This window comes from Hydra vulgaris, chromosome 05, assembly GCF_038396675.1.
Source record: "Hydra vulgaris chromosome 05, alternate assembly HydraT2T_AEP".
In the NCBI taxonomy this organism is placed as follows: domain Eukaryota; kingdom Metazoa; phylum Cnidaria; class Hydrozoa; order Anthoathecata; family Hydridae; genus Hydra; species Hydra vulgaris.
The window spans coordinates 41611585-41639324 of NC_088924.1; the positions used below are offsets into that span (position 1 = coordinate 41611585).

Below are 27740 nucleotides of genomic sequence, written 5' to 3' on the forward strand. Positions count from 1 at the left end.
CTTCTTCCAGTTCCAACTATTTAAACCAATGAAATAAGTGGATCATCGACTCTAAGATTCCAAAGTTGCCCCGAAAAGAACCAACTTTGAGATATTTAGGAAAAGATGAGTTTGAAGATTTTCAAAGTGTTGATAAAATAATTAATCTTGATTCTTTGACAGAATAACATTCTCTGCCAGGCTTTACATTTAAAAAAATTCATGATAGTGTGGTTTATTATAAACTATGTTTTGATAAAAAATATGGCATACCAACTGTTTTTAAGTCAACAACTGTAAATAAAGATCTTTATGTTTCATTTTCATATAAAGGCTATCATATTTCTTTATCTGAATGGTTTCGTAGTGGTCATAATTGCAAATTAACAAATTGTAGTATGTTAGAAAATTTTCCTCTCTATATTAGAAATAAAGCCAATGATATGAATTCAATTTTGAGAGAGTTAAATGAAATTAGATATTATTCTCCTCAAGGCAGACCTCCATATTATGCATCCCTTAACGCTATGCACTAGTTTTACTCACACTTCAGCACAGTCTTAAAAGTTATTGTTAGAACAACTACCGTTACCATCCTTTAGTTTATTTAGAAAAATCCAAAGTGATATAAAGTGATATAAATGATATAAAGTGATATAAATGCATAAAACTGATATAAAGTGATATAAATGCATATAAAGCTATAACAGTTTTGTTACAAAAATATTGTGTATCAAGTGATTGTGTGCTTCTTGTGGATGAAATGTATCTGCAAAAAGCAGCCCAATATCAAAGTGGGAAAAAAATTGGTGAAGATTCAGAAAGTAGTCTTTATAAAGGTGTTGTTGTTTTTATGATTGTAGGGCTTTAAAAAGCTATTCCTTATATTGTGAGATCATCACCTGAAGTTTGCACAATATGATCATGGTTGAAAAAAGAAATTGATGAATGCATTACCTCATTGCACCAATCAGGTTTTAAAGTAAGAGCTATTGTTACAGATAATCATTCTACCAATGTTAATGCATTTTCAGAGTTACATAAATCCTATACTGGAGATGGAAAACTATTTATTTATCATCCAGCTTATAATGGAGTTTTAAAAACATATCTATTATATGATATAATCCATTTAATAAAAAATGTTAGAAATAACTTGGAAAACATTATGCAAGATATTGCATTGTTGTCTTCAGAGATAATAGAGTGTCAGCTTTCTGAAGATAGCATGGAAGTTGCTGTTACTATAGCAGGCTACATAGCTAAAAAAGTTGAAAAAAAGATTTAAATGTCTATCTTGTGGTCAAAAAATGGTTTCTACAGACCAAGATGTTCTTAATAACGAATATCTGAAAATATTGTCCTTAGGTGGACTTATATGTCCAAGTCAATCTTTGTCTGATTTTATTTATTATCTTTTTAGTATTCTAGATATTATTTCTCCTACTCTAATCAAACATTGCAGTTATTCTTTATCACTTAAAAGTTTTGCAGAACAAATTTTTAGGATTTATTATAGCAGTGTTGATTTCACATGCGAGTATCACCAAAAATGGGGAATTAAATATGGATCTCGAATCGTTATTATTATTTTTTATAATAATTTACAAAAAGAAACTACAGATTCTGTAAGAAAAGATCAGGTAAAAGAGTTTAAAAAAAGATAAAGAACTGATAGCTAGTGCTAATAAAATTTTTTTTCTCAAATCCTTAATACATATAAAATTGCAAACCTTTGTTTTTATTTCCTGATAAGAGTTGTAAGTAGTCTTTGCAATATGTAAGTTTGTTTTAGTAGCATTTTGATACATAGCTATTTGAAAGCCTATTTCAGTATTTCATATGTTATTGGAATATAGTGAAACAGGAAATCAGTTAGCGAAAAATATTGTATAGCATAATGTAATTACATGATGATAATCTCAGGTATTCCTCGACCATTTTAATAAAATAAACATTTGCCGTAAAAAAACTAGCCTCCTAATTTTTTCCGGAAAATGCAACAAATCAGGCCGTATAATAACAGTAGGCCATTAGTCATCGTGAAATGCGCTTTAAGAAACTCTTACGTTTAACTTTCTATAATTCGAATCTCTATTACTTGAAAACCTCTACAATTCGAATATATTTTTCAGACCCATCAGTAAAATTCTCTCGGTGAATCGAACTTTTTTATTTTCTGACGATTTAAAAGTTTGTAAACCCGTCGAATTTTTTTTTCAAGTTTCCAATGTTTTGAGTTTTTGAAAAACAATTAGTGTGATTTATTTTCTTCTGTTTATAAACAATCATGGCATCAAAAAGACAGCATAGCTAAAACAACTTAAAGTGGAAATACGAAGCTCTACTGGAATTGGAGAAAGGAAAAACAAACAGAAGTTTCGAAAATTTTTGATATTCCACCAAACACTCTTTCAACCTGGAAATAGGATAAGCGTCAAAGATAAAATCTTTGACGCTTTTTGTAGGGGGTCCAAAATTCTATATTTCTTGTTTAACCAGTTATTCTTTATTAATTTTTTTAGAAAAGTTTGAAAAACAATTCAGTTTTTCTATTTTTTTGTGGTTGGCCTTCTACTTCTATTTAAACATTTTTAAAGATGCAAAAAAAAAAAAACATTTAAAAGAAAAATCTTTGCAGCGGTTATTTTGCGCATAAAGTTACGCAACTTTATAAAATTTAAATTTTGATTGGATAAATTTGAATTAAAATGAATAATAGTTGCGTATTAAAAAAAAAATGTAATAAAACTTTTTTTGTTAAAACATAAACTTTATAAATACTTAAAAAATAGCTTTTGTTTTACTTTGCAAGAGAATACTTTGCTTCTACTATTGTTAACTAAATTTAGATATCAATTAAAATAAAAAAAATTGTAACGAGACGTAATAACAAAATTGTTTTAAATCAAAATAAATAAACACCTTTAGAAATTCTCCCTGTAGTTGATAAACTTTATTATACAAAGTTGCCTTTACTCAGAGATGTTCTTTCACTTGTCTTTATCGAAGTCAACAATAAATTATCTTTTGAAAGTGCTTGTCGAAGATTTGCAAAGTTAGTAGAAATTCATCGGACAGAACGTAATATCTACACAATATCATATCAGGCCATTTTAAAACGTCTGCAAAGTGAAATCAAAGAATATCGCTACTTAAAAGGTGTTGACAAAAACAAGCAAGGTGATAGTTTTTTAGTAGATCTATTTCTATGAACAAATCCCTTAAAAAACTTTTTGACATTTCTACTTCAATCCACAACGTCGTGAAAAGCTAGAGAAGTTTTTCGGTATTTCAATGAATGCTGAAGACTACTCGTATCTAGAAAACATGCGCTGTAACAGGAATTTTTGCATGTCAAAATGTTGATAAAACTTTCCATCAAAAGTTATTAATGACAAAAGAAAAATGGAGAAAAAGATAAGAAATGAAACAGCGGTTTATCAGACAATGTACATTGATAATGATGATAGCGAGTTAAGTGCATTTGAAGACGAAGATGAATTTCTTGAAAGAGAATTAACAAAAAATGAATATCAGTTCTTTGAAATAGACACTGAACCAATTAAAAAAAAGAGAGTTATGTTTGTTGATGTAATTGAACCAAAACTGTCATACATGACGAGATCAAAATCAAAATTAATATTTGAAGATAGTTTTCACAATACTTATGTTCCACCTAATGTGCGACAATCATAAAACTTAGTCTTAAGTGATATCTACCTTGCATGTGCAGAGTTAGATGGAGAAGGATTCTCAATGAGGGAAATACAAATTGCACTGAAAGTATTCGGTAATCAAATTTTTAAAACAAAATGGAAAATTCCAGATGAAACTGACCGTATATCTAAGTACGATAAAAGTGATTGTGAAGCTATTGAGAACACATTTATTGATTCTAACACACTCCCAACACAAAGTGCCATACGTAAAAGACTAAAACAGATGCACGCGTATTCTCTTGGCTTGATTGCAGACAGAGTTGTTCAAGCTAAAAATAGTGGCGATATAATATCTGACGCAACTGACTCTACCACTCGAAAGCATGTTAGGACCTTTGCACCTTCTGGTTTACATATTAACCGAGAATATTATTTTTCTTTGCCTACATTAGCAATTGCTTCAGAAGCTAGAGCAAATATTGCAGATGGAATAAAAACAACATTCGAAATGTTACTCAAAATACACCTCAAAAGAACTATACCAGAAGGTAGATATATTCCTATATTATGAACAGTACTGTCATATGACTGACAGTACTGTTCATAATAAAGGAATATTTAAAATCACAGCTGATATACTTGATAGAAAAATTCCTGCTGGTCAACTGTTTTGCACTTCACATACAGCTTTAGGTTTTGACAGAGCTATTGAAAAACTTCTAAAGAGCTATTAAAAAAGTTCAAGCTTATCTAATGATGTCATAAATGAACAGTTCTTTGAATTTAAAGAGCCATGTGTTCAAGGAGTATCAAAGAGACTTTTTGAAAATCTCGGTAAAGAAGATTATGGCATAGAAGTTGTTGATGTAGCTCAAAAATACGCATCAAAGAACTTTGATGATTGCATTATTCTTGCAAACATAGTTCGGCAAAGTTTAGCTATAGTTCTTCAACATCAAAGAGGAAAGCATTATGGGTTTGGAGGTAGAAACAATGATCGATTACCTGATGAGTATTATGTTTTTAATCAGGTTGTTGGAGTTATAAATAATATTTAACTTGAGCGTCAGTGTGGAACTCATAGCAATCGACTTCGAAAAAAACCGTCACTTTCAACAGTTTTATGTGGTAATGTTCTTAAATATTCAAACCATTTAAGAAATGAAGATTCAAATAATTTAGAACTATTTCGGAAAACGGGTCCTATTTTTAGAAAAATTGTAGAAAAAGTATAGAATACAGTTGGAACCAGCGACAGGTTCAACTGAGACAAAGCGGCTTAATTAAAAAAAGAACAACAGGCTTTACATCAGGTGTCCAGGAGAAATTCCATTTTGACGTGTTTAAAACTACAAGGCGGCCCATTTACTAGTGGATCAGATGTCAGTGAATATATGGAAAAACAGCAAGATCTGATAAAATGCCAAAAACGATTGAAGAATGAAGTAATTTATTTTAGAGATACAAGTAGGTCATTGCCGCGGAAATCAACTCTATTTAAAATCATGGTTTTTGATAAAAATACAAAAAAGCGCCGTCTTATATCTATAGAAGAATATGTTACTAATTTGAAGGTTCTACTTAAAAGTCATCACAGCAATCCACAATCACTTTGGAGATAATTTGATATTTGGCTCTTAAAGATGTAAATTTATGTCATTGACATGGATTTACAAGCCACTAAAAGACAACCTACTATTACACTCTAAAAACAATCCGTTAGAAAAAGCAACGGATTTCTTTTTTCCGTTAAATTAACGAAGTAATTCGTAACCAAAAATCACAAAATTAACGGAGTAAATCAAACTATAACGGATTCTTCGAAAATTCGTTAAAACAACGGATTAAATATTCAAATTCGTTGAAAAACAACTAAAATTTTTATTAAAAAGGGTTTCTATAACAAATTATGAAGTGCTTTTCCTGTAGATTATATTTTTAAGTCTTGTTTGTTTGATTTAAATTTGTCAATATGTTGTAGTTCTTTATTTATAAATGATAAAGTTTTAAAAGGCGTTTTTCTTAAGAGCCGTTTTTTCTAAGAATCAGGCAAATTCCTGAAACTGTGGAAGTGACCTCCTCCAAATTGCTTGAATTTTTTATATATTGATCAGAATATAGAAAAAACCTGTTGGGGAAAAAAAAAACTTTCAAAAATGTTTCGTTCACTCGGAATCTGGGCTTAAATTTTTGAGATTTTTTTTAAAATTTTTAGAAATTTAGTTTTTGCCACCTTTGAACCCATTTTTTTGGCAAGGCAAAAAGTTGCACATAGCTTTTTGTAGTTAATATCAGACGTAACCCAAAAGCTCTCTCCAAAAAATATAATAAAGTTGCGTGACACTGTGCGGTTGGCTAATTATCATAGTTCAAAAGTACAAAATCAATCACTTTTGTCAATTTTTAATCGGAGTTAATATCTAAATTTAAATTTAAAAAAAAGGAGTTAAATTCTAGCGGCGAAGTGTTGCACACAATTTTTCTTTTAGGATTTGAAATTATCAAAGGTATTGAGTCTAAAAATGCAAAGAAAGTTATGTGATACCTAAGGCCTATTAATATATTAAGGCTTGAAATTGGAAAAAAATGTTTTAGTATACTTACAAAATGAACCATTACGGCAGAGGCGCTTAGTTTTGTAAAAATGTAAACATATCCAACTGTCAATACAAAAAGGTCCTAACATAATAATAAAAAAAATTCGTGTGATTTTGTCACACGCATGATATAACATGAATTAAAAACTGAACAAAAATCTAACATCAAGATAACTATATTGCTAATTAAATAAAACATAAATCAAACATTTAAATGTTTTTCCATTTAAAAATTAGTTTTTTATTTATTAATAGAGTCATTTACACACATTATCCACCACATCACACATAATTTCTACTCTGCTGCAGTAAGTTTCTCTAAGAATAATGATATGACTGTATTATAGTCTTCTTCGGATAATGAATAATCGCCACAACCACTGATTAGAAAAGGAGCATTTACTAAACAGGTAATTTTATCAGTTTGGTTATTTATCTCCTCGGTAGTAACTGGCCAGCGAAAAGTATTCTTCTCTTGCCCGTTAATCATACAATTAACTCTGATCCCAGTTATAGATACCTAAAAGTATTAGCGCAACATTTAAAATAATATAATAAAGAGTTTATGATTTGTTTAATTTTGCTTACATTCAATAAAACTTGTAAAGTCTTATATAATGTCATTCTGAAATTATTTTTACATTTTATTTATATTCCTTTTATTTTAGAGCACTGTTTTGTAAAACAAAATAAAAACTTGAAACTAATATATACTTTGAATAATATTACCTCCACAATATATCCAATATTCCATTGTTTTTCATATGCAACAGCAACCCAATCATTCACTTTCCATACAAATTTCTTTTGCAAGATTGGCGATGTCTTCCTCATATTTATTATCATCTTCATTGTCTCCTGCCAGATTAAAGTCATCATTTTCGCCATAAACTTCTTTGTTATCGTTAACCTGACTATTTTCATTATTTTCTGTTGTCGGTTCTACCAGCTTACCTTTTCTTTTCAGGTTACTAAATCTATAACAATATCAATTGTACATATTTTTAAACATATGTAAACAAACACACAAAATTTTAACTTTCACCTAAATTTTAATTTCATATTTGTAAAAGAACTATTTAACAGTCAGAAACATAATCTAATTTGCAAAAGTTTTGATAGCAACAATGCCTAGCTTGAAAATAAAGATCTTATCTGTTGGCTAGTTACATATTGATCAGGCGGAAGTTCTCTCCTCAGCTGCATGTGAACCTGCTCAGGGCTCATTTTATTACCTGATTCTTCTCCACGAATAAAGTATTTATACAACAGTTCTTTCTGCTGATTTGAAAATCTAAAAGAACTTCGAACTGGTAATGCCCAACCTTGCAATAGAAAAATGTTCATGCAATGTGGTTTGTCTTTTACGGAAGCACTGTTAGAGGATGAAGAAATTGGCATATTTAGTTGTGAAGTAATTTTCATCTTATGAACAAACGAGTTGCGAACTTTATCCAATGATGTTAATGATTTCGGAACTGTATGAAGACCGGATAGCATGTGTTCTTCTAACTCAGCATCGCTTTCAAATAATAAAGTACAATTCATTTCAGTGCAAAATCTTAATGAATATAATTGCCTGTCACTTCTTTTCTGTTTTTCCTTAAGTGACTTGTTACGCTTAATTGAATTATCTGTTTTGCTATATGGCAACAACAACTTAATCGAGGGTTGAATTTTAAGATTTCCATACTCTTGTTCAATTCCCTCACCGATATTGAAATAACGCCACATCTTCATACTTTTCTCACCAAACTCAAATGAGTGATAGTTGCTAATGTTCTTAATCTTTGGTCCAGTAACTACAGTTTTATCATTGCTAATTTGAGCAACTGCTACTTTTGCATCTTTAGCGCCAAAACTATAATGCATAGCCTTGTGTATATCTTCAGCAGTCAAAAGATTATTACCAGAGTCAACGTAACTCCTTAAAATTGTCTTTACAACTGCATTCTCCCTGTCACATTGATCTTTTCCACAACAGGGTTCATTATAATCATATCTCAGCAACTTTATATCTCTCTCTTTGCATACATTGTAGATTGCTTCAGCTGAAAGATTTCCCTGATAGCAGCCGGCATTATCAGATTTGGTAAACATTTTCTTGATATGCGGTTGATCAATTCTGAATTGGTCTAAAACTGCAGTGGCTAACGAAACAACATCACCTATTCCCTGATCACACCTATACATTGAAGTAAAGTAAACACGTTTGAATAACTTTCCTGCTAATTTTATGAAGAATATATCCACATGTAAACTCATTCCTTTCTTGCCAAAATACTCTCTTTGGCCCTCTCTGTATCGAACCGGAAGAATTTTATGACAAAAATCTTTAAGCCAGAAAGCAGTTTCATCGTTTAATTGCTTAAAAGCTTCGATTTTTGCCTTTTTCTGTTGAGAATCTCTCATCAGGTGTTTTATGTAGTTGAATACATCCTTTACAGCAATTTCCAAATCATAAATAGAATCAGCATCGTCAGAATTTTGAATTGTTAGTTCTTTGATCATCTCGATAGCTTTGCACAAATCATAGCAATCGGCACATACCACTTCTGATATCTCTGTGTTGGATTGAAGATTTTTTTCAGATGGATCTGATAAGGCATGTTTTGAGCTATGAGAAGAAATGTTTGAGTCATTGACACTACAATTGGTTTGATAACTTGTTTTCAAATACCTTTTTCCTTTTTCAAGGGCAGCTTCGAGAAATTTAGAACTAATTCTTTGTACCAATTTTTGTAATGTTTGAAAACCATTCATGCCTGAAGCAGTAACATCATCTAATCCAGCTAAGCTTTTTCGACTTGAAGGTTTTATTGCATGCAATACTTTCCACAAACTTGAACCAGATAATGGTATATAATTGTTTTCACTACAACTTTTTCGATAGAACATGATAGCGTGGCTATATTTTGTCGTCAGTATTGCATGCACTATCTTTTGTTCTTCACCGCTGTCGTATTTTAATTTGGTTATTCCATAAGCAACATCATGCAAAATACCGCTTGTAAATATAAAGTCTAAGAAATGTTCACACTTTGTTTGATCAAGACTAGATCGGACGAATACTTTCTTCTCTGGAAATGCCAACCCTTTATGAGATGCATGCCATTTTCTTGCTGTTTCTATACGATGTTTGGTACACTCAAATGTGTTCATTATAAACTTTTTGGTATACTTGGTATGGTCTAATAATGAGAGGATAACTAACTTTCCCATGGAATCACTTTGCTTATATACTTTCTGAGCACGAATAATTTCAATTGGGAGAGGGCTATTTATTTCATCAACATTTTTACTGTTAAGAAAATCTATAAGTATTTCCTCTTGTCCAGGAGCAACAGCTTCCGCAAATTTTTTCTTTACTAAGTTTTTTAGGCGAACATACTTGCGTTTTAACTTATCTTTAGTAGTATCTTCCAGATATTCGAACTTCCTTTTTAATCTAAATTTTATTGGACTTGCATTAAGAACCTTAGTTACACTCTCACGGCTTCTTAGAGATTCGTCCAAAATCTCCTGTGAAACATTAATTTCACCGGGATCAAATTCTTCATCTGGAGTAGCAGGTGTCATATATGTTTGTTCTTGTTGTGTTTGTGTTTCTGTACATAAATTGGTGTTTTCGTTGACTCTAGATAAAGCAGTTTCTTGCTTTAAATGGGTAAAACACAGCATTGCACCAACTGAAAATACTTCATTGTATCGCTTTGACATTGATATGACGACATGTATTGGTGACGCCCTTAAAGCGGGAGATTTTTTTCCTTTTATATTTAGATGGTGAGGATGAAAGCATGTTTTTGGAGGACTCCATGCAATACCAAACGTGTACCGGTGAAAAGCACATATTTGTTCATCCTTTTCAAGATTTCTTTTAAGTCTATTTGCAATAAGTCCATTTTCTTCCCAAATATTATTATCGTTTAATCGCATGACCTAAAAACAATTTTTTAAACAATTATTAAGTGTGTCATTTAAAGCATTGTTTATAATCTGACTCTTCACGAAAAATGTTTACAAGTTTGAAATACATTGTTGTTATTATTAAAATACAATATTGCAAGAGTGTGATTAATTTAGTGATTATTTATTAAAAGAGTGAGGAATTAATTAAAAGAGCTATTTTTTTTTTGTTTAAAGAACTTTGTCTCAAAATCTTATTGCAGAGAAGTTATAAAGTATGTAATTATAAAAATTATATTACAGTCTGCGTAAATTTAAAATACATAATTACCTTTAAGTTGATGAGGTGTTTCTTAACATCAACATCTCCCAGCTGATGAATGTAGAACATTTTGTTTATAATTTTATGTTTTTTGAATGATCCACAATTTCCTTTTGAAAAGCAACAACAGTTTTCATAAAAATATTTGTTTTGTTTCATACTCAACTAAAAACAAGTTCTATTTATGCAGTACCTATTTCTCAATAGCAATGATAAAATATCTACTCTATTTATGCAAATTTTAAAGATCGTTAAAATAAAGTTAAGACATTTTTATGGTAAAGTAAACAACCGCCCACTAACTTGTTTCTCCACAATCGTGATATCAGCGATTCTTCTTCCATTCGATCACCACAAGTTATTTGGTTATGACGTAAATGTAAATAATTCACTTCTGATCATGTATTGTTTTTTATTATTATTTATTTCAATTGTTATGATTTCTATATCATAGTCAGAAACGCTTAAATTTTTTCTTAACATTACGTGCAATGTTTTGTGTAATGCTAAATGCTAATTTTGGATGATAGAAATTTTATTGTGAGCGAAAACCTCATCTGTGTGTCCAAAAAAATATCTCTTCGTACTAAATCATTTTTAACAATTTGTACCTTTATTTTTAACTTAATATCTAAAGATCACACGAATTTTTTTTATTATTATGTTAGGACCTTTTTGTATTGACAGTTGGATATGTTTACATTTTTACAAAACTAAGCGCCTCTGCCGTAATGGTTCATTTTGTAAGTATACTAAAACATTTTTTTCCAATTTCAAGCCTTAATATATTAATAGGCCTTAGGTATCACATAACTTTCTTTGCATTTTTAGACTCAATACCTTTGATAATTTCAAATCCTAAAAGAAAAATTGTGTGCAACACTTCGCCGCTAGAATTTAACTCCTTTTTTTTAAATTTAAATTTAGATATTAACTCCGATTAAAAATTGACAAAAGTGATTGATTTTGTACTTTTGAACTATGATAATTAGCCAACCGCACAGTGTCACGCAACTTTATTATATTTTTTGGAGAGAGCTTTTGGGTTACGTCTGATATTAACTACAAAAAGCTATGTGCAACTTTTTGCCTTGCCAAAAAAATGGGTTCAAAGGTGGCAAAAACTAAATTTCTAAAAATTTTAAAAAAAATCTCAAAAATTTAAGCCCAGATTCCGAGTGAACGAAACATTTTTGAAAGTTTTTTTTTTCCCCAACAGGTTTTTTCTATATTCTGATCAATATATAAAAAATTCAAGCAATTTGGAGGAGGTCACTTTCATTGACTGCCTGATTCTTACAAAAAATGACTCTTAAACCACATTTAAGTTGTAGATAAAGGTTTGCTGCAGTAAGTTTAATTTGCAATTTTTTAAATCGCTTCATATTTCGACTAAATGTGAAACTATTTAAAAAAAGCGTAATTTAAATTGTGTTTATCCATTTGCTTTTTTTACTAAATTTTAGTAGAGAAAGCAATTGGATAAACACAGTTTAAATTACACTCTGTTATTTGTAGATTCGAAGGTTGTTAAACTTATTTTAAATTTTCTATATTTATATTTTTAATTTTTTTTTATATGATAAACTAAAGGGTTAGTCGAACAATTATTTCTATAATTAGGACCATATGACTTGTATATATTCTTGTGTTATTTTCTATTCTAAACGTGACATGTAGTAACTAACAGTATAAATTTAAATCAGTTGTAAAATTAAAAATGTTTACATTTCTTTTGATGCCATCAAAAGACCCATCAATGATGGGTATCATTATTTAGGTTAGTTGCAGCTATGTTTACACAGAGCTAGTTTATATAAGTTTTTATAATTTGCAATTTTAGACACGTGGCACACTGTAAGTTTCATCCGTTGTAAAATGTTTACTTGCATTTTTTTTATGGGTATTTATTTAGGCTAGTTACAGCAAAGTTTAAATATGGGTTGTTATATTTATATATTAAAGTCTGTATTAGCTTTTATAATTTGCTATTTTAGACACGTGTCATGCTATATCACACAGTAAGTTTAAATTAGTTGTAAAACTTTTTTTTTTTCTTGCAGTTTTTTTATGTTAGTTACAAATAAGTTTATATACTGCTTGTTTATATTTGTATAGAACTTGCTACTTTTGACATGTGGCATTCAGGCATTAGGTATCAAATTTAAATTCTAATATTAATACTTTTAACGTGTTTATTATTACTAAATAAAATTTAATTTAATATATTGAAATGTAGAAATAATAAAATAACATAATTTTTATTAGCAATTCAGAAATATGGAACTAGCAACAAATGTTTCTTACAGGGTTATTAGTAAAAATTTATTACCATTTTATATATATATATTTTTTTATTTAACTTTTATTTCGCTGATTAAACAATATTACAATTTTTCATATAAAATAAATAACATCGTAAACATAAAAAACCTTTATAAAAAACGTTTTTAATCTTTTTAATTTATAATATATATATATAATGTTATAATCAGTCAGGGACTCAAAGAAGGTAAGGATGATGCGTTTATCATCACAACCTTTTCATAGAGCCCCTTTAGTCACTATTGAAATAAAAATAGAAAAACACTTTAATTTTTAAAGAAAAATAAAAAATTTAATAAAATTAAAACACATAAGAAGAAAAAAATAAAAAATAAATAAAAAGAAAAAACACAAAAAAATCTGAAAACAAATACTGTAAACTATAATATATATGTCAGGAATTAAGGAGATACATTTTTGTTGTTTAAACGATGAAATGCTTTTTAGGTCTTTAATATTTTTATTTTGGAAACGATTCCATATTGATGGACCTCGGTTTGTAATTAGAAAACTTGACTGCTGTGATTTAATTTTTCCTAGTTGATAGTCGTTCCTGGTATTTGAACGCAGATTATATTTTTCAGAAAATGATATAAGAAAGTTATCTGAAAAAACGCTTGGTAGAAGATTGTTCTTATATTTATACATAAAAATTAATATCTGTAATGTGTTAAGTTTCTCAATATCTAAAACCATCATGCTTTTCATCACTGGGGCCGGGTTTACTAACCTATTTAAATAATTAATTGCTTTGCATGCATGGTTTTGCAGACTTTGCAATTTTAGCAATTTGGTTTTATGGGTGCTGGCCCATACAATATTTGCGTACAAAAGCTGACTATGTACAAGACTAACGTAAAGCATATTATGTGATTTACTATCGAGAAAAGGTCTTGACTTATACAAAACACCTATTACAGAGGACACCTTTGTTTCAAGAAGACCAATATATTTCTCCATGACAAATTTTCATCAAAAAGTACTCCCAAAAATTTTGTGCATATGTCACGTTTAATTTGATTTTTATTAATAAACAGTTTAGACAACTTTAACGGAAGATTAATTGATTGTTTTTTTTTATGAAATAGAGTAAAGCTAGTTTTTTTACAATTTAGGGATAATTTATTTGCTATGAACCAGAGGTTGAAATTTTCGAGTTCAGTATTCATAGTTTCAAACAAAGTCTTTGCATCAGGATGATTAAAAAATAAATTTATATCGTCAGTATACATAATAGTGGATATTTTTTGGGAAGCTTTATACATATCGTAAATATATAATAAAAACAATAATGGACCTAGGATTGAACCCTGAGGAACTCCACACGTAATATCAAGGGCTCCTGACTTTTCTAATAGTACAAATTGCTTTCTGTTAGACAAGTAGCTCTGAATCCACTTAAATGTTGAGCTTATTATGCTGTAATATTTTAGCTTGGAAAGTAAAATACTGTGATCAACTGTATCAAAGGCCTTGGAAAGATCAATAAAAACTCCTAATACCAGTTCATCACAATCAAACGACTTATATATTTTGTCAGCAAGTTTAATAATAGCATGTTCAGTAGAGCAGTTGCTTTGAAATCCAAACTGATTTTTGTATAATAAATTGTTTAATGTAAAGTACTTATTAACTCTATTATAAATTACTCTCTCATACACTTTTGAAAAAACTGGGAGTAGAGAAATAGGTCGGTAGTTAGAAATATTATTGCAATCACCTTTTTTGAGAATGGGATTAATTTTGGCTAATTTAAGTTTGTCAGGGAATATACTGTTTTCAAATGAAGATGATATTAAATAAAATAATGGTTTACAAATGCTGTCCATAACATAAATAGCTACATTACTGGAAATACCATCATATCCACATGACTTGTTGCGTTTAAGTTCAATAAATGCTTTATTAAATTCAAGTTTAGTTATTTTTTCATTATTTATACTAGTGTTGGGTTTTTCTCCCAAAAAATTATTAAATGTTTTATTTGGTTGCGCAATGTTAGAAACAAGAGAGGGGCCTACATTAACAAAATATTTGTTAAATTCTTGACATATATTTGTTTCACTTGTTTTTTTATCGGAAAATAATTTTTGTGGTAAGCAAGTATGCTTCTTTTTTTCTCTTCCTGTTAGTTGGTTTATAACAGCCCAAGTCCTTTTTATATCGAATTTATGCTTATCAAGCTGATTAGAAAAATATCTTATTTTTGCTTCTTTTATATTATGTTGAAAAAACTTTTTATAATTTTTGTAGATTTTTTCATCATCTTTATTTTTTGATTTTAAAAATTTTACGTAAAGTTTTTGTTTTCTTTTTGATGCTTTAATTAAAGTTATTGTCATCCATGGATTCTTATATCCTTAGTTTTTTATTTCTGTAGTTATTTTTGGGCATATATTATCAAAGATATTTTGAAATGTACTTGAGAAATTATCAAAAGCAATATTAGGATTAGTCGATGAATAAACGTTGTCCCATCGTTCTATTTGGAGTTTTTTTTTTAAATTATTTAGGTTTTTTATAGAAAGATTTCTGTAAGTCACAAAGATTTTTTTATTGTCAATATTAGATAGTACTTCGCGTGCTATATGGAAAACCATTATGGTATATCATTTATATTCAATATTTTCTTTATTGTATTTAAAGGTTTCTTTATCTTTAAATAACCGACAACAGGTTGCTGGAATTAAAATGTGCAAACACATGAATTAACAAAAGTATTAAAGATTAAAATCTATAATAGAAACAATGGTATACATGTCTGTGTTTTTTATATAAATGTTTTTTGACCTTGAGTATAATTACTGTATTAATGAAGTATATATTAAGAAACTTTTTATAATTTTATTTAAATTTTTTAATTTTTGTTGTTATTGAAAGTTTTTATATTGAATTAAATTATAATAAATATTTAATTAGTATTCAATTAAAAGGTTAAAAAGTTTTTAGAGCTTGCTAAAAAATCTCTCCCTATTAGGTTTTTATAAGTAGTACTGCTTGTATCAGATGTTGAATATGATAATAAAATAATCTATATACTAAAAATAAGGACTACTTTGTAATGAAATCTCAGTTTTATCTGGCTTAATTCCTTTCTAGTTTTAGTAAAGAGAATAATAAATTATGCAATACGATGACGTAGTAAATTCTTTATTTTACCAAAACAGCAAAAAGCCGCCCAGCGTAATAATTCCTTTATTTTAACGAATTGTTTGTTGCACGAATGGAATAAATCCGTAATTCCGACGGACTAATATCGACGAACTTCAATTCGTTAAAATTTTAATCCGTTAACATAACGGAAGACCCGTTGGTGCAATTGCGACAGATGCAGTTCGTTGTATATAACGGATTTTTTCTTAGAGTGTACTGACTTTTTTTGAAAATGTAAAAGTTAAAAAAAAAAATATATATGTTGCATTTAGGCCTATGAATTACTATTTGTTTGTTTGTGTAATTTCTGTTTGTTACTTTGACATGAATATTTGAAAAAAAAAAGTCAATTTTCTATAATTTGAAAATCTCTCTAATTCGAACTTTGAGTTTTCCCCATAAAATTTGAATTTGAGAGATTGTACTGTACCAATTTCTGTTGATGCGCAGCTAAAAGTAATTCAGTTTTTCGACGTTATCTCAAAATCAATTTTTGTTTTCGCGTTTTTTCCTCATATGAATAATATTGTATGTAAAAGTGTGTGTAATAAGTTTTTTTATTTGCTCGTGAAAATTTGCATTTATTTTGCTGATTTTTGTATATTTGTTATTAGGAGCCGTCCATAAACGACGTTACGCAACTTATTTCAATTTTTGACCCCTCCCTTCCCCTCGTCACAAGGTATAAAAAAGGTTTAGACGTTTAGACAAGAATATTACGTCACAAGGTGCTGCCCCCTCCTCCTCTTGGATAAATATTGTATTATTTTGTTAGTTAACCATATATAAAATATTCATTTATTGTCATGTATATATGTTTAATGGGAAAATTACAACGGGCAGCAATAATAAAGGAAATTATTATTATCTTTATTATCATTAAATTATTACCAATTACTCACTAGTGATTTATAAAATTGCATCTTATAATCATAAAGATCATAATATTTATGAAATGTTTAATATTTTCAAAATTTTTAATTAAAGATTTTATAAATATTATGATATTTATGATTATAAAATTTATAATAATATTTTCAAAATGTTTAATTGTAGTTTATTATAATTAAATATAATAGTAATTAAAACTTTTTTATATTTACTATAAAGTAACTATTATTTCGCAGCTACTCCGCATTCTAAATGAAATAATTGAATAAAATGAACCTTAAAATGGTTTTAACAATTCAATACAAGTTTAAATATTTATACTAAATGAATCTTATTTGAACCAATTATAATTAGTTAAACATGAAACATTGCTGAAATTAAAAAATTATCAAAAATTATTTCCATTTGTGAATAAAAATGTTCTATCATAGAACAAACTTGGAGGGCGTTGACACGAGTATCCTAGGGAAAGGTTATTCTAATTAGATTAAAATCCATTTCATCAATCCAATCGGTACTTTCACCAGTAGATTGGGCTTTACCTGTGGTAAAGCCCAATTAGTAGAATTGGGCTTTACCACAGGTAAAGCCCAATTCTACTAATTGTTAAACCATTCATTTTCAACTATTCAGCCAGTTGGTCTAACGTTTTGATACTTTTATATACATTACTATATCATTTTTCACGAGCTGATCCATGCATAGCAAAGTTCACTATAGTTTGAAGCAATAACGGCTGATTTTGGTTTGATTCTTGGTCAACCAGGCTTATCTCTGACATTTAGAGTAATACGTTGTTCTGTATTATCTTCAAACAATGATTTAAATTTTCTTTTCTTCAGTTCTCTTGGTTTTTTAGCTCTTTTCTGGTCAACTAAATCAGAACTTAGAATTTCAATCTGTGTCTGCAATTGCAGCTGGACTGGGGTAATTCTTGATGTTGATACCGGGCAGTAGGGCCAGGTTCTAGTTCATCAGTAACAATATAGGTACCTTTCTTATCAAACTGAAAATTTGAAGTCGGAAGATTTTTGTTATACACATTTATGGTTTAGGGTTTAATTGAATCAGTGTTTTTTAAAAGGGCGAATTTCCTTAAGAAGTTTTGAGCAAATTCGCCTATTTAAAAACTACTGATTCAATTGTAGATAAAGTTTATTTAGCCCAAAATGATAGGAGTGTTCCTTTTTTACTTGTGCAAAGAGCGTTTAGTTCTAGCAACCAATGATCCGCTTTTAGTTCTAAATTTATCAACTTTTACTTCAATCCACTTATGAACCAATTCTTCTTGACAAGCTTTTCTGCTCTTTGTACAGGGTCTGTTCAAAGATTTTTTTTGGTATATGCGAAATCAAGGTTTGACGCCCCCTATCATAAAAAATATACGTGTGTTTGTAGTAAATTTATCATATAACGTGTTTTGATACATAACTGCGCATATTTATTAAAACCCTTAAAACACAATAAGAGTATAACATCCTTTGAAATATTTATCGTACTTACTGATAAATACTTATCATAAAAACTGACTAACAGAGTTGAGTCAACTGAGTTATAAGCGAAATACATTTTTGATAAAAAAAAATTAACAAATACATATCGTACAGTTTATATTTACAAAAAACAAAGTTTCTTTAAAATTAGTTTTTAATACCGAGTTTTTCTTAAGCAAAATTTTTAATGCTACGTACACATTAGGAATGTTGTAAATCAAACGGTTTATTGTAATATAAGACACTGATGTTTTTTTGGGGCAGCTATCATTTGAATTGCAACATTGGGACAACCCTCCTATTGCAACATTGGAGCTAAAATTACAATTTCACCAAGCAGTTTATTTTTGTTAACGTCACACTTACCGTCAGCTGTCAAAACAGAATGCAGGTTTTTGCACTTTTCTTTAAATACATCGTTTTTACGTCTTTTTAATTTTTAAGAGAAATTCAAAATGTTTGCTTTGATCTTCCATCTGTTCATACCTTTTTGACAAAGAATTAGTTGCAGTGTCTAAAACTACAAAAAAGAAATTTACTTGGAAAGACTCCTTTGCCGACTTCACAGGTTCATCTTTCATGAGTCAACTTATCAAGTTAATCAGTTAGCTTCATAGAAAAATTGCTTTTTGATCTTACTCGGCCTGACTACAACTTTATTAGAGAACTTTGGATCGATGGCCAGTTTTTTGACTTTTAATAACACTATACAGCCCATTTTTCTATTTTATGTTCTCCAAAAAAGTCTCAACACTTTCAATTAGTTTCAAAGCGCTCTGCAAATTAACAGTTTTCATCTGAATTGTTTAGTTTACTTAATTAAATTTGTACAAGGCATTATACCAAGTGCCCAAACAGCAGTGAAATTTGAAGTCTGCAGCTTTCTTGGCCATTCCCATAGCGATACATTTTCCAAAAGCATTAATCTTGGAACCTAACAAGGATTCATTGACAGCATCATAAACCTTATCAATGTGGTATCGCAAATGTTCAAGGGCCTCTACCCTGCTCTCCCAACGGGTTTCGCTTAGAGGTTTTAAAGTCAAATTATTAACATGACTTTTTATTATAGTCCATCTATGGGTTGATCCAGAAAAAAAGTTGTAAATCTCCTTGTTGCTAAAAAAGTTAACAGTTATAGTGCAGGAATGTGCTGTATTATTGAAAAATTAGTGAGTGGCTTCCACATGGAACAAAAAAAGTTTGTGGGTTAAGGTCAAGGATCCTCTTATGTACGCCTACATTCTTTCCCTTTATATTTGATTCATTGTCATAACCTTAGCCGTGCGTTTTGTAAGGATATTCCTTTTTTGAAAGCTCGTCTAACAAGCAAGCTGTTGCCCAGATGTATCTACTCAGTAAACATTATTTTAGTGGATTTGCAGTGGACCGATATAGGCCTTTTTAGCGGTTCATTGGAGTTTTTTTCAGTGGTTAGTTAGTGGATCATTAGTGACAGCCGCTATAAAAGCCGATAACTTTCAAAAATGATACTAGTGCTAGTTATCGGCTAGTCACTTTTAGTGGTTACCGCTGAGAGTCTACTAAGTAAAAGATGAGCAAAACTATTGCGGTCTGCCTAAAATGTCTATATAGGTCCACTATATAGACATTTTTCACTATATAGACATGTTCAGAAAGAACAGATTTAAATTTTGAAATATGTTCAACAAGTTTTATAAAGTTTCAAGTTCATCCTTGAGTACCAAGGAATCAATACAAAGAGAGGAGTTAAAACTAAAGTTTTTGTTTTAACTCCTTTACCTATACTTTGTACTGTATTTGTGTTCAGTTTTAAAACTTTGTACTGTATTTGTGTTCAGTTTTAAAACTTTGTACTGTATTTGTGTTCAGTTTTAAAACTTTGTACTGTATTTGTGTTCAGTTTTAAAACTTTGTACTGTATTTGTGTTCAGTTTTAAAACTTTGTACTGTATTTGTGTTCAGTTTTAAAACTTTGTACTGTATTTGTGTTCAGTTTTAAAACTTTGTACTGTATTTGTGTTCAGTTTTAAAACTTTGTACTGTATTTGTGTTCAATTTTTTTTTTAAGAAACGGCTAAACCTTAAATAAAAATGGTGAAATTGACGTGGTCGTATTGATATTTGGTTATAATTTAAAGCGCTCACTAAAAGGAAAATGATTCAACTGCTTCATTAGGAATGCCTTTTAAACCTTTAGACTGTGAATTTTCTCTTGACATTCTCTGCGCCTAGAGCACAGGTTGTTTTATTATTCTATATCATATATCTCAATAAACGCTGTGTTTTTATACATACTCTCTCATGTGTTTACATACATGAGAGAGAATGCATGTCATTCTTTTGGTCTCTTTATTTTTTAGTTTTTTAGTCTTTTTTTATGCTGTTGTTCCGACATTTAATAATAAAAAAAACAAAAAAACATTTATGTTTTTATATATTATAAATGTTAAATATTACAAAAATAATTTAATTTGAAAAATGAAAATGATGAAGACAAAAAATAAAGACAAGTCTTTATTATTTCTTCATCTTTTCTATTTTTTAAGTTAATTTACGATTGCAATGTTTAATAAATAATAATAAAACTGTTTTTTTTTTCGTTTATTTTAAAGTGTCACTCCATTGACTAATTATTATAGTTAACCTTATTTTGATTATCTTAAACTTAATTATTAAGTTTATAGCATTTAATTTTATGGTCAAATAAATGGATATAAAAAAAATTTTAAAAACATAACAGCAAAAAAAGAATATTTAAAATACGGTGGGTTTACGTTAGGTCCGTTTTAATGAAGTTATTAAGGAGTATACGTATTTTCAAGACGACAATTAGAGGCAAGTTCTTTTCGCTTACTTATTTAAGTTAACGACGATGAAGTTATATGAAATTTTTCAATCAAGCATAAGTTGCACAATATACCAAAAGTTTCAAAAGGTTTGGCCTGATCTAGAATTTTCAACAAAAAAATATTTAAGCACTTTTTGTTTTTAGTTTTCCGAACAAATATTAAAAGAAAAGACATTTTAAGTTTGTAAAATCGATTTTACCACCCAGTGGTAACTTTGAGCGTTCTTGGAACGTTTTTATGAGGTTTAAGCCTAATAAAAACGTCCAAAGAACGTTTCAAAAGCGTACTGTGCTCACTGGGATCGATGGAACATCCACGATATACAGATATAGTTGATTAGTTAAATTTAATTACATGGAACGGACGTGTTCCGTAAACCCATCAACAGCTAGCCGTGCGAACTCGTACGAAATTGCACGGAAGATGCGCTGTAACAATTATGTTAGCTGATCAAGTTTTGCTTTAAAGAGGTGAACAGTGATAGCTTTGAACAAGCCAGTTGCTGTCCATTTCACGATGAAAACACTTGAAATGAACACTGCGTAGTGGGATGTTTGGTGGATTTATATGCCAGCTAACTGAGTCAATATTGTTTTCAATTTTCTATTTTTGAATTAGATTGCTGAGTAAACATCTATTTAGTAAAAAGGTTAGGCCGAGTTTCATGCATCTTGTCTTGTAATAGAAGCGCTATTTATAGCAATTTTTTTACGTTACCCCGGTTAAACAGCTTATAAATTTTTTGAATTTTTAGGATATTTTTGGCTACATTTTTCTCAACTTTTATTGAAAGTGGAACTTTTCGTGCTCTTTATTTTGTAACTATTTGGAGTTATTGGGAAGAACAGTAACGAATTCTTTAAATCTACTAAAATTTACGCCGCTGTTATAAAAAGTAAAGTGCATGCCTATTTCTTTTATGGATAGATATCATTGTTAGGATAAATTTAAAAATATTGAGAGGATGGTTCAAATTAACCTCAAAATGGATTGGATGTAACACCAATTAACATCAAATGGATAGTTACCTCGTTTTTGTGTGGCTAAAAAGAAACTAAAAAAAAAGTTCAACAATATATATATATATATATATATATATATATATATATATATATATATATATATATATATATATATATATATATATATATATATATATATATATATATATATATATTTAAAATTATCTTTAATACAGAAATTTAAAATTCAAATCAGTTTTCACCAAATATGCTTTTTAATATTTCAATTCAAAATACAAACCACAAAAATTGTAACGATAAAAGTTTAACGATAATTAAAATTTAATTGTTTTTTTTTGAAATGGCTTTCGTGCATTTCTTCATCAAAACAGATAAACACAGACGCCATCATTTAATGTGGTTCGTGATGGAGTCAGAGACCTTTATCTCCGACGCTACGCTTGGATCTTTGCTGTCTTTTCAACGCATAAACAACTTGGGACCGTATTAACGTCACTCCGTTAAATTTAATGGAGCTTAAGTCTAAAATTTTATTATAACCTTTTAAAGTAAAGAAATACTTAAAATACTAGAACACATTTACGTTTAGAAAATATTTTTTTAACAAATTTTTTTTTGTAAAAAAAAGTTCAAAAAAATTTTTAACTATTGCAGCCGTGACACAATTGTTAGAGTTCGGTAACAGAACCAAGAGGTCTGAGGCTAGATACCGGCTCTAGCCCAATAAGCGACATTGGTAAGGAAGGAGGTGTGAAATTCCTAGTTGAATGCCTGTTCGCGGTACTCTGTTATAAGACCGTAAGGATTTCACGATGCCTCAATAACGGCAAAAAAAAATAACTATATTTAAATTAATTATAGATAAAAATAAATTTTTGATTAACACATCCTTAAACTTAATGGAGTCATGAGACAACGGCCTCTTTTCTTTTACCTGCGTTCTTAACCAACTTTTGTTTACTTCTTTAACCAAAGATAAAATTGCACAATTCATTATTTGTAATACAAATTTATTTAAAAATTTATTTGTAATACAAATTTATTTAAAAAAATTTATTTGTAATACAAATTTATTTAAAAAAATTTATTTGTAATACAAATTTATTTAAAAAAATTTATTTGTAAAACAAATTTATTTAAAAAAATGAAGTGAAACAAAAATTTAGTAAAAAAGTTTCAAAAGAACACACAAAAATTTAGAGAATGGAACAAAAAGTTACAATATTACTATAAAAATCTATTTGTTGTCATTGTTATAGAGGAAAATTGTCCTATTAAGGTAACTCGTCTGCAAATTTGGTACAACTTAGTTATTTATTGAAACAGTCCACTTTATAAAAAAAATAGTAAATTCAACTAAAGTCAAATAAAAACTATATTTGTTTTTTACAGCGACAATTTAAACAATTCGTTTAAAACTTATAATAGCATGCCAACGAGCATTCGCATTTAATAGTTACGTTTTGAACGTGTTTTATTACGTTTTTGAATGTCTTTTAACGTTTTAAACTTTAGAACGTTTAAAAGACGCTTAGAAATTGGCTAAAAGACGTTGCCAACGGCAGTACAATTTATCTGAAGAAAATCCATATAACCCACAGTAGTAAAGTTTACCAGTTGCAAAACATATAGCCTGAACACAAAATTAGATCACCTATAAAAATGACGCAAATAACCTTAACTGATAGTGCACGTGCATTTTTAAAGGAACAACTTTTCCCAATAAGTAGAAAGTAAGGTCTTTTACTATAAAAACACAAAGTATAGCCGTGTGACATTTTATTTCCATAATAAATGCTAGTGTTTCAATTCAAACGCAGTTCCAACTTCAGCAACACCTCTATATTTATTTCAATGCAAAGTGATTATTCTTAATTATAAATGTAACTGCACGATGTACTTTTTTAAAAACAAGGAAGTTTTTAAAATACTATGTGTTTGTACTGTTTTTAAAATAAAATTAGACTATTAAATGTAATTTTTTAAACACAATGTAATATTTAAATGCAGTTTAAATGCACTTTAAGAATACAGTATAAATGTATTTTTTAAAATAAGACATAGCTTTACAATCTAAATTTTTAAATACAGTATAAATGTAATTTTTTAAATAAAACATAGCTATACAATATAAACTTTAGAATAAGTTGTTTGCTACTCCTACTGTGTGTTTGCGACTTTTTAAATAAAACATATCTGTACAATTTAATTTTTTTAAATACGCTAAATTTGCACAATTCAGTTTTATAAATACAAAGTAATTGAACAATGTAGTTATTAAGTACATTATAGTTGTACGATGAAATTTTTAATACTATAAAATTTTTTAATTTTTTTTTTCGATTTTTATTACATTTAAAAGCATTTCGTCAATATTTCAAAAACTTACAAGCTAAAATATAATAATTTTAATAATATAGACTATTACAAGTGAAGATTTTAGTTATATATATACATAAAAAAGAGTGTTTAACACTACAATAACACTTTATAACACGTTTTAATACGTTTTTTACTCGTCTAAAACGCTTCTTGTTACTGGATAGTTACAGATGGTTAAATGTGTTTAAAAATATTGCATTATTGACTTGACCATAAGTAACCGCCAAGTACTTGCAGGGCTATTAAAACAGTACTTCTATTTGCCTAGCTTGTAGGTGCAGGTAGTCTCATTTGAATGTTATGATGTCACCGCCTTTCAGTCATCATCAAATGAAAAAATACTGCTCCATTGCGTTCCATCTAGTGCTACCAGCGTTGTCAAATGATTGCTTTCAGAAATACCATCAACTTTGTTACCATAATCGACTGATGGTGGCATTGATTCTACTGAGCATTGTTCTCGACTGCATTCTCGTCCTTGTCATGTTACTTTGATAGCTTTTGTTGTTTAGGGTGTTGTTTACTTGATGCTGCGTTGTGTAATGTACCTGCATTGTTTGATTTTGCTTTGCTCCTATTTTAATGTTAGCATTCAGATTTATTTGATTAAATAACTATTTGATTAAACTAAATACTAAACAGTAATCTAGAATTTTTTAAATAGCGTGAACCTACATGCCAGTGAGCTACTGTACAAATAGCTTATCTTTAATCCATTTGGATTAATATGTTGCGTATACGGTATTACCTTTACTACTTAATGACCAAAATTTGTACAGACGTTTTTTTATTTCAAAATTTGTATGATGCAAGATATATACAAGCAGCGTTGATGCAATATGCAGCAATTGAATTTTAAATTGTTAGGAATTATGCTGGCCAACTATATGTTCCTTGTTCTAATTGCCAGAGAAGCTTTTTACATAAGACTCTACAAGTGACAAATATCGTGTTGGTAATACCTGTTTTTTTGAGTTTATTTTGCAGTGTTGAAATTCTTTGATACTGTTTCTTGTGTGCAATAGCGGCTCTGTATAATGAAATATTGCCTAAAATTTTCACGCCTAACTCCACCGATTGATAAAATATCTATTTCTACCTATTGTACAGTTAAAAACAGGTAAATTTAGGTCTTCTAGCTGTAAATAGTTTGATATTAGTGTGATGACGTCCTCTTTAGTTTTATTAAAGCCCAATTTAAATAGCTTGATGTGCATATCTACCAGTGTTGATTCAAGTTGTTGGCTGGTAATTATTTACCTATATCGTTGACACACCTGTAATGAGTTGCAATTGGTATGCTGAATGGTTAAGCAGCTTTATTTTTTTGACTTCCTCTTCCTCTTCGATAACTTCCTCTTCGATGCATAAATTTTATTTTTTCTTTGCGTTCAAGTTTTTTTGACGTTTACTTTATACATGAATAAGTTTGATGATATTCAACTTAACATAAGCACAACACAATCTTTCTAATTCGAATCTGTATAATTTGAAAACCTCCATAATTCGAATGGATTGAACAAAGTGTTCGCTGAGTAGTTTTGAGCATTTATAATTTCCAAAGTGAAAAGAGTTTTTTTTTCCCATTCCAACTTTTTGAAAAAAGAATAGTGTCAATTATTTTTATGTTTAAAAAAGTCATTACATCAAAGAAATAAAGAAAACAATTTTTAGCGGAAAAACAAAGTTCTACAAAAATCGGAGACAGTTAAACAAAAAACAATGAGATTTTCAAAATCTTAAATATTCTATCAATGAGAGAATAAGAGCCGAATATGTCTCAATTGTTTTTCTGATAAAAGAAACCACACTGCCTACAGTTCTCTCTCAATGCCCGGCTGAAAATATTTTTAACTCCAATGGATTCCGTCTTTTCTATCAATGTTTGCCTAACAAAACTATATATGAAAATTGTACAGGAGGCAAGCATATTAAGCATTGCCTAACCAAGACAGCCAAAGATAATGTTACATGAGAAAGTCTTTCCAATCTTGCAATTTTAGACATGATAAATAATACACCATTTAATGTTAACAATCAGCGTATTTCATTCAAACTCAATTTAACTGTTTTACAGACTAAGCAATTTTATTAAAAAAAAAAATTTGGACCGGCGAAAAAATTGTACAAAATTGCGTTTTAAGTTCTGATTGTACACTTAATAATACACTGATTGTAAATCCTTAAAAAGGAACAATTGGTTCCTAAAAAAAAAGGTCATCGATACTAAAATTCACCCGAATTTAATGTATCAAATATCCAACTAGCCCACTTTATTCCTTTAAAAACAATCTATACTAAAATTCACCTTCTTTAAAGGGGTGAGACACCCCCCTCCTTACAAACCTTTTTAAAACCACCTCTGTATATATATATACATGTGTTTATATATATATATATATATATATATATATATATATATATATATATATATATATATATATATATATATATATATATATATATGTATATATATATATATATATATATATATATATATATATATATATATATATATATATATATATGTATATATATACATACATACATATATACATACATACCTACATACAAACTATAAATACTTAAAAATGTGATGAAAAATGTTCAAGATTGCTATAATTCCAAAACAAAACGCGTTTACGACAAAGGAAAGTTAACTGCAAATAGCAATAAGTTTCTAGTTGAAAGAAAAACCTTAAACTTTTATTTCATATTCACATACCTTTTACTGATCTGCGACTTAAAAGTAATATCGTAATGGCAATTACTAACCCATTACCCAACTTTACCAAGCTTCCACCACAACGCATTTTTTGATATACTAATACCTCCATTTTCAGATATATGTATATATAACGATAATAAACTTTGCTTTAGTAAAAAGTATTTAGTGATACGAGTATTGAAAATCAAACTATTCAAAAAATACATTTTTTTTTAGTTTTCTTATAGTTAAATAATTGATTCTGCAGCCGTATTTATATTTCTTGTGTAACCTTTTCAGTTGATCAAAAATACTTGAGGTTTTAATGTTTTTAGATAAATTAAAACTTTTAACAGTTTAAAAATATATATCGTATTTAATGTCGAGTTAAATGTCAAGTTTAATATTGTGTTTCTGTCTTTACTAAAAAAATGTTTTATATTTCTCTACTTAAATAACGATTTTGTTAAAAAAAGTTCAAACTAAATATTTTGGTAACGGCT

General features: G+C 28.8%; 1 protein-coding gene across 1 annotated transcript in view; it reads right to left on the minus strand.

The window, feature by feature from the left end:
- LOC136080874 (uncharacterized) overlaps positions 1–27448 on the minus strand; it is a 110164-nt gene extending 82716 nt beyond the window's left edge. Inside the window, exon 1 of the mRNA XM_065798231.1 lies at positions 27256–27448. Within this exon, the coding sequence (XP_065654303.1) occupies positions 27256–27367 (112 nt within the window). The 5' untranslated portion in view covers positions 27368–27448. The remainder of the gene's footprint in view (positions 1–27255) is intronic.
- Between the last annotated feature and the right edge of the window lie 292 nt (positions 27449–27740).